A 14,089-nucleotide genomic window follows, 5' to 3' on the forward strand; every position below is an offset into this window, starting at 1 on the left:
GTAATTCTATTTAGTATATATTCTTCATTAACAAAACTATATATTGTATTTTTTAAATAAATAAGTGCAACCATAAATATTGCTTTGTACATTTGTTTTAATTCTATTTTAAAAAGCGCGCCTTTTAAAATCGTATGTGCTGCCAGCTACTTCAGACGAATAGAACTAATTGTACAAATCTAAACAAGAAATGTCACGTTGACAAACGTCAAATGTAAATATCAAGAAGTATTTATAAAATGTAGTTTTTAATATTTGTTAATTATTGTTTTAAACAAAGTGTTTTTATGAATAATTAGATAATTATATAATATAAAGAAAAAGTTCATTAGCAATGTCTGTGTATAATATATTAGATGATGAAGACTTATCCACTGATGAAGGCATTGAAAAGGCTTGCCGAAAGATATCATCGGCAGAGGTCAATATATAAAATACATGACAAAATGATTTAAAAAATATGTAATAACTTATATGTCCCTCATTTCCATCAGGATCAAATAACAAAACAGCTAGAAAACCTATTATCACGACAAAATCATATAGAATCTAAGTTAATGTCAATAAGCAAATCTAAGGCCGGTTTGCAGTTAATTCATCAAGATTCTTTAAATTTGCAGTCTATGATAACACATACAGCTACTTTAGCTGAAAATGTTAGTGCAAAAGTTAGACGACTTGATGAAGCTCGGGTATGTCCTTTAAAAAATTATAATAAAATTTATTTATATATAACTGTAGTTTGAAAAAGTTCTACAAAAACAACTATAAATCATCATGCAATACTCTTACATATTTCTAATATCATAGATTTAATTTAGCAGAAATTTTTGTAACATATAGTGGTGAAGATCACTGTGATTAATTAAATAATAAGCTGACTGTAAATTATAAATATTCCATCACCATAAGATATCTGAATAAAATTACTGTTTAGTTTACAATATATATTGATCTTCACTCTACAACCTTTTTTTTTTGTGTTACTTTTGCTAGTTTCTCTTATTATTATGAATTACAGGTATTTATACTCATACAATTGTATCCCCTGCCCCTGATTATGATAGGGGCTAATAGAAAAAGCCCTGGTCAAATCTTGACCATATAGTATAACTATTTATTTTTCATTATTTCAAAGATCGCATAAAGTTATATTTTGCTTTGTTTAAATACATAGATTACTATTTCTATATTTCATTAAGTATTTTAAATTTTTATAAGTATTATAAAAATACACAATTAAGCAGAGTACACTTTGATGCAAGTAAATTAATTATATAATAGGATCTATTACTTAAAGAATGGATTAATATTAATATATAAACTTTAATTATAAAACAGGGCAAATAAATTCAGTTGTTATCCTTTTTCATAACCAATCATCCTACTTTTCATCATTAATTTGGCAATAAGTGATTGGTATAATTTATGATTATAGAGTAGAGTATCAGAATGCCAGCAACGAGTTAATGATCTAATTGATTTACAAATATGCAGTGAAGGTGTAAAATCAGCACTAAGAAATGAAGATATGAGAAAGGTTTGTACTAAAAATTTGTTTTGTTATAACATATTATTTACATTTTTGTTATTATTCTTAGGAGCTGGCACACGTTCATAGATTTTTATCCATGGATCAAAGCCTTCTGCAACAAACGGCTACAGATGTAGCAGAAAATACAACGAGTGTTCTCAAGCGTTTATACATTGCAAGAAGCTGCTGTACAAATAAGGTAATATTAAAATGATTTAATTGGAATTATATTAATATTAAATTATTAACATATCTAAACAAATATTTAGATCGGTTTGTATAACACTGAAATTCAATGAAGCTGTAAAAAAAGATGATTTGGCTTCTGTTGAAAGATTTTTTCAAAATATTTCCATTATTAGGAATGCATAATGCAGGATTGGAACAATTTGCTTTATATTTATGCACACAGGTATTTATAAAACTACTCAAAATAATAAAAACACATGCTAACATATTCTAATATTTTTAATTGTATGAACATTGCAAGTTTTTAATATCAAGTTGTATATTTTATGCAGATTCAAGAAACTTCTCGAAATACCCTTAAGAACAGTCTTTGTACAAATCTAATGATTCAAGATATAATATTCTTTTTGCTGATTGTCTCACTGTTGTCTTGGAATCTATAGCTCGTGTTATTGAGACACAATCAGTTCTTGTTGAAACATATTATGGACCAGGTTTACTTATTCAACTTTTCACATGTTGTACAAAAAGAATGTGATCGACAGGTGAGATCATTAACAAATTCAAATGGTAAAAACACAAGTATCTGAATCAAAATTTTCTTTGAAATAAAAATACATAAATGATGAATTTTTTATTGTCTTTACATTACACTAGTTTTTCTGGTTTATAGGTAAAAAAATAATAGAGGAATTTATTAAACTTAGGAATATAAAACGACGTAGTATGCAAATTAACTCTTACATGAAAAATCTTCGAACTCAAATGCTGCCAGAGGTCACCACTCGTACCAGTTCTTCACTTGATTAACTTAATCCAAAGGAGTTAGATAATTTAATTGCAGAGTGTCTTTAATGCATTCCAGAGCTGAGCTTTATCTGCGTTTTATTAAGAAAAAAATTTCGGTAAGCTTTGAAAAAAATGTGTATTGGGTATATATTTCATTAGAATAATTGTTTTTACTTTTTAGAATGATATAGAACTGGGAGTAACCGATGAAGATTTGCGCAAGACACAACTCAATACTTTAAATAATGTTCTTAATTCATGTGAACTCAATATGTGCATGCAAGAATTACTACTCGGAGTGTATTTGTTACTAGAAAGGTAATTTTTTTTTCTAGAAAAATGTTGTTACTCATTAACTTCCCGAAGGAGAAGTTTGTTTTCATTCATCATCAAAATCCGATTCTCTAATTTATGTTTTCTCGACGTTTCAAGCCATTCTGAATCGAATGAGACCAAATTTGGAAAAAGTGTGTGTGTGTGTGTGTGGTGTGCATGTATGTGAACGTATTTTTGGCCGTAAATCGACGTTTTCTCGAAAACGGCTAGATCGATTTCAAAAATTTAAAAGCCATTCGATGTATCTCGATGAGGACTATTATTTGTCAGTTTTGTACGGCGATCGGCCAAGCGTTTCTTTATAAATCGCAGAAAAGTGAAAATTTTGCGTCTACGTTTTAGCCCGCAATTCTGAATCGATTTGAAAATTCAAAAACCGTTCGAAAGATATTGGTTGGGAATCGTGCTGATTAGTTTTTTGTAGAGATCGGCCGGGACGTTTCTTGTAATAAAGTTTAAAAAAAAAAATTCGACGATTTTTATGATTATTTTTTTGACGGTAGATACCATAGTCTTCTAGATCATACTAAAATATTACGGGCCCTACGACAACTGGTTCAGCTTTAAAAATTTGCCAAAGTTTGCAAAAATTGGTATTGTTTTTTTTGGCATTTGTCAAAATTAGACTTTTGATCGACGTTTTCTCAAAAACGCCCTGAACGATTTTAGAAATTTAAAAGCCATTTGATGTATTTCGGTGAGGACTATCGTTTATCAGTTTTGTGCGACGATCTGCCAAGCCGTTTCTTTTCTTGTAATTTGAAAAAAAGTGTTAAACTTTTCGTCCACATTTAAGCTCATTCTACCGAACTGATTTTAAAAAATCCATAACTGTTCGAAAGATAATAGTTGGGAATGGTACTGATTAATTTTAGGTGAAAATCTACTGAGCCGTTTTCTGTAATGAACTGTTAAAAAAAAAATTTAAGCCGATTTTCATGGAACTTTTTTTGGCGATATACATCATGGTCTTATAGAACTTACTGTAATGTTACGGCCTTACGACAAGTAGTTTAATTTTAAAAATTCGTCAAACTTTGCTAAAATTATTATCGTTTTTTTTTAAAGTAGGATTAATGAAGTATATTATTTTCACTTTTTTGATTAAGTCGATTATTTACACATATCGGGAAGTTCATGTAACTTGCCTCAAGGCTAAATACCAAACCAACTAGTTGTAATTTTTTTTTTAAAGATATTTCATGGAAGAAACTGTTTTGAAAGCCATCAACTTAGATTCTTTAGACGGGACTCAGCACTGTTCAAGCATGATGGATGATGTTTTCTTTATTGTTAAGAAATGTACAAGGCAGGTTAAATAATTTTATGAAAATAATAGAATGAGAGTATTTTCTATTATTATTATAATATAATTTTTATAGGAGGTCCATTGCTACATCCAGTATCGATGGCATCTGTGCCATATTAAATAATGTGACTGGATGCTTAGAAAGAGATTATAGTGCTGCCTTAAAATCAACATTGCAAAATGGTTATCCATCAGGGTATCTTGATCTTGCATATAGTGCTTTGCAGACATCTATTCAACAAGGAAGACTTCACGGGCAAGGAGATAGTGAGCAACTAAGAAATAGATTTATAGTAAGATTGCTATAATTCACAACAATTTTCTATGTGTTTTTACCTGTTATTGATGTTTGATTAAAATTTTAGGCTCATCTAAATAATGCAGACACAAGCTCAGAGTATGTTGATACTTTAGGATCTACATTATTAAATGACATTTTAACAGCCTATCCTAATATATCTACGAATGATCGGGAAAAAGTGGATAGTTGTTTGGCAAGTCTTTCAAATGTTACAGCAACATTTAAAGCATTGGTCGAGTTTGGTATGCAACAATTGCGAGTCAGCGTTATCAAACCAAGAGTTCATCCTTGGATTGATGTATTTTTAACAAATCCACATCACTTTACTGAAGTAAGTATATTATTTTTTAAAATAATAATAATTAACGAATATAAATCTGAATTTGTTTAATTGAGTTATTAATGATTTATTAAGGTGAATAAACTTTTAATTTCTCTTTACAGGATGAGTTAACAGCATATGAAGCTGGAGAAACCTTTATCCAAACATTGATTGTAAATCTTGATGGTTTGTTAAGTTCTTTTAAGCATTGCTTAACAGCAAATAATTATGATTCACTTGTTGCTACAGTAACAAACGATGTTACAACTAGAATGGAACGTGTTATTTTAAAATCTACCTTTAACAGGGTACGTAATAAAGTTTTTTTTATATCAATACGACAATCCAACAATCATTTTTGCATTTTCTCAATTGTCTTCTATTATTTTTAGCTTGGTGGTTTAGCTTTAGATCGTGAAGTAAGATCTTTAGGGCAGTATCTGACAAGTGCTACAAGCTGGTCAGTTCGTGATAAAATGGCACGATTAACACAAATAGCAACATTGCTTAATTTAGAGAAAATAACTGAAGTCAATGAATATTGGGAAGAATCAAATGTTGCATGGAGAATCACCAAACCGGAATTAGCAAAGGTGTTAATGTTAAGGTAATAATTTTATATTTTAATTTATTTCCTTATGAAATATATGTATCACATTTTTCTTAAATTTTAGAACTGATTTCCGGTTAGACGATATAAAAAAGCTGAAACTATAACAGAAAGAGCATTTATTATTATAAATTAATACTATTATTTGTTAATAAATATATTAATATAAAAACCTAACAGTTTTTTTGCTACTGCAATTTTAATCCATTTTTAATATCTCACATTAAAACATAAATGGAACCATAAAAATATAATTCAAAACTGCTCTTTAAGGATCTAAATTAAATCATTGCCCCTTTACTCGTTCGACAATGGTTAAAAAGTTTCTTAAGTTAAAAATATCATTTTAAATTTGTAAAAATGTTGATTTTAAAAATAATAATAAATAATCTGACTGAAGGAAAAAATACTTTTTAGATAATGGATCAAACATTTTATAAATAATAAAATTATTATACATTGTTAGGTTTTTTAAATTATTTTCCACTAATGGGTACAGAATCCGATCTAAAAGCTGGACAATAATTTTATTTTAAAGTTTTAAAAAATCAACAGGGTTTTTAAATCAACGGATTATTTTAAGGACGAGTGTGAGGATCATATTTCCTAAATTTAATTAATTTTGATGTTGCTGAATACAATTTTAATCTCTAACGGCGATCACAGAATCGAAAACTCGAAAACAAAAATTCAATAATAGAATTATACAATGTATTTTGTAAACATGTCCGTGCATTCCTGTAATTATCCAAGGTTGAAACAATAACGCCATTGAATTTTATTTTTATTTATTCATAGATTGCAATTTAAAATTCGCAATAAGTGAATGTAAGAACTATTCTATGTTTATATTATGATCACCGATTGTTTCATCAATTAATCGCGTTTTGTTGATACAAAGTAATAATTCTTTGTGTGGTATGTGTTTATTAAGAGGAAAAATGCTTTCATATAGCAATTTATAATTTTGTAATTATTATTTAGTATTTGATATATTAACAGCCAATAATGCGTCGAATAATAAAATAAAAAAAAGAATTACTTATTTGTACTATTTTCGACACAAGATTTGTGTTATTTTTCAGTTGAGACAAAAAAAAAATGGTTCACATTCACACATACACACACACATACGTTCTCCAAATTTCGTCTCATTCGATTCAGAATGGCTTGAAACGTCGAGCAAGCATAAAATTAGCAAATCGTAATATTTGATGAAAACATAAGTTTGTCCTTCGGAAAATTAATAATGTTAGATGAATTAAATAATAAAACTAGCTGTAAGTGGAATTCTGTCTTGAGGCAATTGTGGCATCGTGCCTTAAAGCAAATTGCTGGAACTTCCCGTACCGTAACGAAATGTTCGAGGAATACTGAATGTTTTCAAATAGATTATTATAAATATTGTAACATCGGACGCTTAGTTCTCTCAAAAACTGCCATTTTTTACATATTTAGCCCCGTATCTTCAAAATGGCTGGGCCTGCCTTTGCCAAAAACTAATAAACACTTCTCCCAATCATTACTAATTGAATGTTCTTTAGATCATTCAAATCGGATACTCCGCTCTCTCAAAAATTCGATTTCTATTTTCTGCACTCTTTGCTCCGTATCTCCGAAACGGCTGGACCTGCCTTTGCCAAAAACTAATCAGCTCTTTTCCCTATCAATAGGAATTGAATGTTTTTTGAACCATTCAAATCGGTTGATCCGTACGCCCGAAAACGTGGGCGAAAATTTGTATTCATACATACATACACACACACACACACATCCATTTTTTCTGAAGTATGCCAAAATGTTCAGAAACCTTCAAAACGTCGAGAAATGTAAAAATTTTCAATTCCGATTTTCGGCCCATTACAATAACTTACCCTACGGGAAGTTAATATGTTGTGTTGTTATACAGCTAAAATAAAAATATAACTAGCTGTAAGTGGAATTCTGTCTTACGGCAATTAAGGCATCGTGCCTTGAGGCAAATTGCTGGAACTTCCCGTACCAAAAATTATTATTTTTTTAAAAACGATTAACATTTTTGAAAAAATTTTACTTCGAAAAAATGAGATTTTTTAGAAATTTTAAATTGGACAAAAAATTACTTTTTTTGAAAATAATTTTTTTTTTAAAAAAAAATTTTAAACAATTTTTTTTATAAAAATTTTTTTTTGGAAAAAATGTTATCTTCATTTTGATATATTTTGGAAGATCTGAACTTTTTTTCAAAGCAATCGTACTGCTTTAACTGCATAGAGACAAAATATAAAGCGCGTAAGCGCCGCGTCGCTGTCTAACAGAAAAACAATGGTACGGAACCCATAGGAATGTAAACAAAACTTATACTTATTGTAAAAATCTCAATAAAATATCTGATAATTTGATATGCATATGTCTAATGTCTAATGATTATTGTTGACCGCCAAATGTTATTTTTTTTTAGTTTTTTTTACTAGATCTCCGAAACCGCTAGTCCTATCTTCATGAAAATTTGATCAAATCTTCATCTTGTTAATACAAGTAAAATGTTTTTTGAACTATACAAATCGAACGCTCCGTTCTCTTAAAAACTGAGTTACCGTTTTTGGCCGTATCTTCGGAACGGCTAGAATGTTTTTTGAATTATTCAAATTGCTTTCCGTGTTCCCGAAATCGTCGACGAAAATTTGTATCCGAACACACACACATGCACGCACACACACACTCACACATACATCAATTTTCTCCAAGGTATGCCAACATATTCAGAAACCTCTGAAACGTGAAGATATATAAAAATTTTCATTTTCGATTTTTTTGCGATTACTTACCCTATGGAAAGTTAATTATAAATAAATCAATTTATGATCTCCAGAACATTAACAATCGTCATTTCATTTCGAATCAAATTCCAAAAAAAAATAGTTGCCAAATTTACACAAAATTGAAAAAGTGCTCCCGCATAGTCACAGTCTAAACGCATTTGCAAATAATTCTGTGCGACATTTACACTTATACTGTGCTCAGTTTGGCGGCATTTTCACATTTTTCAATAATTTTCACAAAATTGGAAAAGTGCTCCAGTACACAAACAGTCTAAACGCACTTGCGTAAACACTTCTACCAGAGTGGCGCTTAGACTGTGCTTAGCTTGGGTGATTTTTTGAATTTTTAGTCCAAAATTACAAAAAAATTTTTTTGAAAAAAAATTAGAAACAAAAATTTTTTTTTTCCAAAATCAATTGTTTTGTTGAAAAAAGCAGAAAGTTCTTTGAATCATTTAAATCGGACGCTTAGTTCTCTCAAAAACAGCCATTTTTTTTAAATTTAGCTCTGTAACTCCGAAACCTCTGGGCCTACCTTTGCCAAAAACTAATCAGCACATCTCCCTATCAATAGGAATCGAATGTTTTTTAAACCATTCAAATCGGTTGATCCGTTCTCTCAAAAATTCGCTTTCTATTTTTTGCACTCTTTGCTCCATATCTCCGTAACGGCTGGACCTGCCTTTGCCAAAAACTAATCAGCACATCTCCCTATCAATAGGAATCGAATGTTTTTTAAACCATTCAAATCGGTTGATCCGTGCGCCCGAAAACGTGGACGAAAAAACGCGGACATACAAAACACACACACACACACACACACACACACATCCATTTTTTCTGAGGTATGCCAAAATGTTCAGAAACCTTCAAAACGTCGAGAAATGTAAAAATTTTTGATTTCGATTTTTGGACGATTACTATAACTTACCCTACGGGAAGTTAATATTGGTTGCATTACTTAAATAATAAATAATATATAGAATATTTAAATCCATCTACACCAATCAGGAGAGTTTTGAAAATATAAAATTAAAATAATCTCAAAAATGTAAAATTGGTTTTAAAATAAGTATCATAACCCAGAAAACTTGAAACTTTTAATTTTGAGTTTAATCAATTTTTATATTTTTATCATTTATTATTTTTAATTTTACCTGGTTGATGAAAATTACTTTTATACGTTTTATATATTATTTGTTGTTACTGCATTTATTCAATGCTTAATATTATTTTATTTTAGCTGAATAATAACACACATATTGTGTCGAAACTACGATTAATTAATTATTTTTTATATTGGTTTCATCGTCAAAAAATCTTTACCTATCTTTAAATTAACTGATATATTTAAATTCAAAATCATAATATTTATTACCATTTCAAAATATATAATATTTACTGTAAATAATTATTCAAATGATTTTTCTGCAACTAATACGTCGTCATCTCATAATGAGCTGTGATTATTCAATAAACTGAAATAATCTGATAACATAGTAATTAAAAGTTGTTATTAAATTCAGTTGAATAATTAGTTTATATATCTACATATATATATATACATATATAATAAGATTTTAATTATTTATTAATTATATGGGATATCGGTTTTCTTGAGGAACTACTAAAAACAAACACAACATTTTTTGTTTATCCACTTTTTTTTACCCTATGAAACTAAAAAAATTCTTCAGTACATATGAATATAAATTTAGATTTGTCTTTTTCTTGTGGTAAAATTCCTGTGAGTAATACAATTTAAAAATGTGGAATTCCGGGAACTATTTTGTTTTGTCATGGGTTTATCCGGGAATCTTAAAGTGAATGTCCTTTCTTCTGGATATATTCTTACTAAAATATTTCATAGGCCAGTTTAAAAATAATTCTTAGTTTCGGTATAAATCTGGCCTATTTTAAAATAATTTTTATTTTGTAATAAATAAAGAATTTAGATTCATTTACCCAAGGCCCAAGAGAAAAAGAATAAATTCATTCAAATTTAAAATTGCAATAGCCATTTAATAACTACTTTATTAATATCAATATGCAATTCTTCTATAAAATTATGTAAATAACGTGCAGCATGTCCTTTCTTCTGGATATATTCTTACTAAAATATTTCATGAGCCAGTTTAAAAATAATTAATAGTTTCTGTATAAATCAAGGATCTTACTTAATAAAAACTGGCTTATTTTAAAATAATTTTTATTTTGTAATAAATAAAGAATTTGGTTCATTTACCCAAACGAAAAAGAATAGATTCATTCAAATTTATAACTGCAATAGCCATTGCAATAATTAATTAATTACTTTATTAGTATCAAATTGTAATTCTTTTATAAAATTATTTAAATAACGTATTGTTTCAAATATTTATTATTAACTGCGAATATTTGTTTCCAATATTTGTTATTAACTGCAGCAGATTAGAAAACATTATTACATATCTTTTATCAAATATTTTCATTATGCATACTTCTGATATTATTTCTTATAATGTTATCATTCATTTTAATTTGCTGCTTACAATTATGTATACAAATAACAATGTTGTTGATGTAAAATTAATCCAAGCATGTAAAATAATTAACAGTTCTTAAATTCAAATTATGGGCTTTTTGACTAAAATAATAAAATTATATAAATATTGGAATAATTTATTTTTTTCTATTATGAACGTGTAACGCGGAAGATTGTGCGATATTTGCTAGATAGTTGTATAAAAAACTTATTATTTCTATGAATTATGCAAAATTGCAATCACAAGTAAATTATCAATAAACAAATTATAAAATTAGCTTCGGTTGCGGTGATTGAAATATTATTAACCAATATTATAATATGTATACATTATACATATTATGTAAAACTCAGTACAATGTTTTAAGAATTTTAATTCTACTATCATTGTTAGTCATTCCTTCATATCAGCTTCAAAAATTTTGCAAATTATTTGCTTCCTGATATAAAGATACCAGTTTCATTTTTTATCACCGGTTTCCTAAAATCTGTGGGTACGTGATAAGTATAATAGGAAAGACCGTTGAAAAACGGTTATCGTTCGTTTTTTCCTATGACTAAACCGGAATTATCCCTTACTTTTGCTTTCAAACTTTGGCACTGGGTGGAAAATCCAGGTGATCCCTATATACCCATAACAATCAAGTTATTAATGACTTGTTTACTATTACTACTACCAGACACATTAGAAACTTATTGGAATATTATTTGAATACAATGGAATCGTATAATAATTTTATTATTATATAATAGTTGTATAAATAATTATAAGATGATTAAATCTTATTATTTTTTATTTAGACAGAAATTTAAAAAAATTTACTTATTTCTGATTTTGTAAAGATATAATTCGATAGGTTTTTATACAATTTATTTGCATGTATAGCAAATCATTTTTGTTGTATGGTTACAATATTTATTTTAAATCAATAATATTCTTTTATTTCACTTTATTATTTATTTTTTTATTAGCATATTAAAATCATTGTAATGTTTTGTAATTAAATATATTATATTTGTTATTATTCAATGTTCAAACGATCTTCTTGCAGGAATATTCAATTTTTAAAAATAATCACCGATAATTTTTTGTCACCATGAAGTTTCCACTTAATATCAAGCAGTAGTGATATCGATTTTTGGTTTCAAATATAGATCATACACTTGTTATACTAGTGAATGAGTAATATTTGAATAATATAGGTTGAAATTTTCCACTTTTAATTTGAGTAAGTTCGAATATAATTAGAGTAATCTAATCAAAAAATAAATCAAAAATGGAATAGGATAACGATTGAGTTGTCTACTAATAATTATTGAAAATAATTAGCACAAATAACAGTTTTTTTATGAAGAGCAAAAACTATTTCCGAAATAAACATAAGAAAAATGTTATTTAAATAGCTAAATCTTAATTCTTATTAGTTGCTATTTAAATAACCAATGTGAACTGATTTATGCGCGTGACGTGTATACTCGTCAACACTCAAAATTCTGCCATGACATGTATATTTGTCAATAGTCGTTAGCTGGTTGTATAACAAAACCAAATGTATTGACTGAGTGACTCTACTCTAAAAACCCAGTGACTAATATTTTTAACTTCCCGTAAAATCGAAAATGAAAATTTTTGCATATCTTTACGTTTCAAAGATTCACATTTTACTTGTAATGGCGAAATGAATATTTTTTTTTTGTTACAATTTATTTTTGTTTATCAAGACTTTAATGTCTTATTTACAAAATTGATATGAGCAAAAAAAAAATACAAAAATACAAAAAAATGCAATGAATTGAATATAGAATGAAAAAAGTTAAATTAAAAATAAAATAAAAACAGTAATTCAAAATAATAACATAAATAAAAAATGAATAATTGATGAAGTTTTTGGTAAGGCAGGTCTAGCGGTTTGGAGATACGGAGGAAAAAGTTAAAATAAATGATATTTGGTGATCAAAATGAATATTAGTAGACCTATGCGCAAAAATTATCATTATTTGAAGAAGTTTTTAAAAATGATTTCTAATTTTTTTGTTACAATTATGTTGGGTTCCGTACCAAGATTTTTAATTTTTAAAGTTTACTTATACGGTTCAAGCTTATTTCAAAATTCTCCGAAAAAAGAATTTGAAAATTTTCAAAAATATACAAAGTTTTTTACTTCAAATATAAATTTTAAATTTACAATTTAGTTTCAAAATGTATATATGTATTTCAAATACGTTATTCCAATCGTATGAAATATATCCTCAGATGGATTCATTCATTCACCTCTTGCTAATTTATACTTTCTCAAGTGCTTTGAGCGATAAGATCCTCAATGTATATTTTATTAACGATAAAATATATAGTGATTATAATTATCTATTTGAAAATGTATAAAACAATTGTTGTAAATCATTGATCAATTTCTATTGTTTACTGATTTTTTCCTCGAATATAAAATCCTGGTACGGGAAGTTCCAGCATTTTGTCTTAAGGCACGATGTTATACAGCACTAGTCTGATTTATACGCATGACATATATACTCGTCAACATACAACATTCTGCCATGACGTGTATATTCGTTAATCACAGATAAACAATAAATCCAAATATATTGACTGAGTGACTTTACTCTAAAAACTCAGTGACTAATATTTTCTGTTTCATACTCATGACGTATATACTAGTCTTATATAATTATCAAGACACAAAATTCTGTTATAACGTGTACATTCGTCAACAACAGTTTAAATGATATATTCAAATCTATTGACTGTTCACTACAAATCCGACTAAATCCAATTAGTGACTTCATTCTAAAAACTCAGTGTCCAACACTCTCCGATTTATACCCATGACGTATATACCCGTCAACACACAAAATTCACAGTTAAACAACAAATCCAGATGTATCCAATTAGTGACTTCACTCCAAAAACCCAGTATCTAACATCCCACATCCATTGATCGATTCTGCGAACTATCCATCCATCGGCCATCCGCTGATGCCATCTAGTCCTAGTCGGAAAGCAAGAGCACGTCACACGTTGCGTCGAGTTCGTAGTCGAGTTCGGTCACTTTAGTCAGTAGTGATTGGTCTGCGTGAGAGGTAACATACATATCATTCCAACAGAATAAAAACAACTACATACCTACCAGCATTTATAACACATATCAGGTGGGACATGGTCCGGTGAAGAAATTGTTGTGTGTCTGTCGACTTATGTGTGTCACGGGAAAACGAAATAATAAATGAAATACTAGGTATAACTATAAGTGCAGTGTTATACAACAAATGGTAATAAGGCAGTCAGTGGTACACGTGAGGGATACATGATGATATCAAAAAAATGTTATTGGTAAAATAATTATAAGCTATAAACGAAA

The 14,089-nt window shown here is 28.2% G+C and overlaps 1 protein-coding gene across 1 annotated transcript; it reads left to right on the forward strand.

Moving 5' to 3' along the window:
• Positions 1-209: 209 nt before the first annotated feature.
• LOC113388350 (conserved oligomeric Golgi complex subunit 4-like) lies at positions 210-5,497 on the forward strand. The gene is given in 17 exon segments (XM_026625738.1): positions 210-421; positions 495-692; positions 1,439-1,540; positions 1,602-1,690; positions 1,692-1,733; positions 1,804-1,870; positions 1,872-1,946; positions 2,056-2,092; positions 2,095-2,240; positions 2,242-2,268; positions 2,694-2,830; positions 4,044-4,157; positions 4,231-4,450; positions 4,523-4,789; positions 4,903-5,088; positions 5,173-5,387; positions 5,455-5,497. Coding segments are annotated over 17 exon segments (2,052 nt in total). The 5' UTR covers positions 210-334.
• Positions 5,498-14,089: the final 8,592 nt, after the last annotated feature.

The sequence above is a fragment of the Ctenocephalides felis genome, unplaced genomic scaffold (assembly GCF_003426905.1).
Source record: "Ctenocephalides felis isolate EL2017-DRISC unplaced genomic scaffold, ASM342690v1 CF-g0.4_SCAFFOLD_03572, whole genome shotgun sequence".
Lineage (NCBI taxonomy): Eukaryota > Metazoa > Arthropoda > Insecta > Siphonaptera > Pulicidae > Ctenocephalides > Ctenocephalides felis.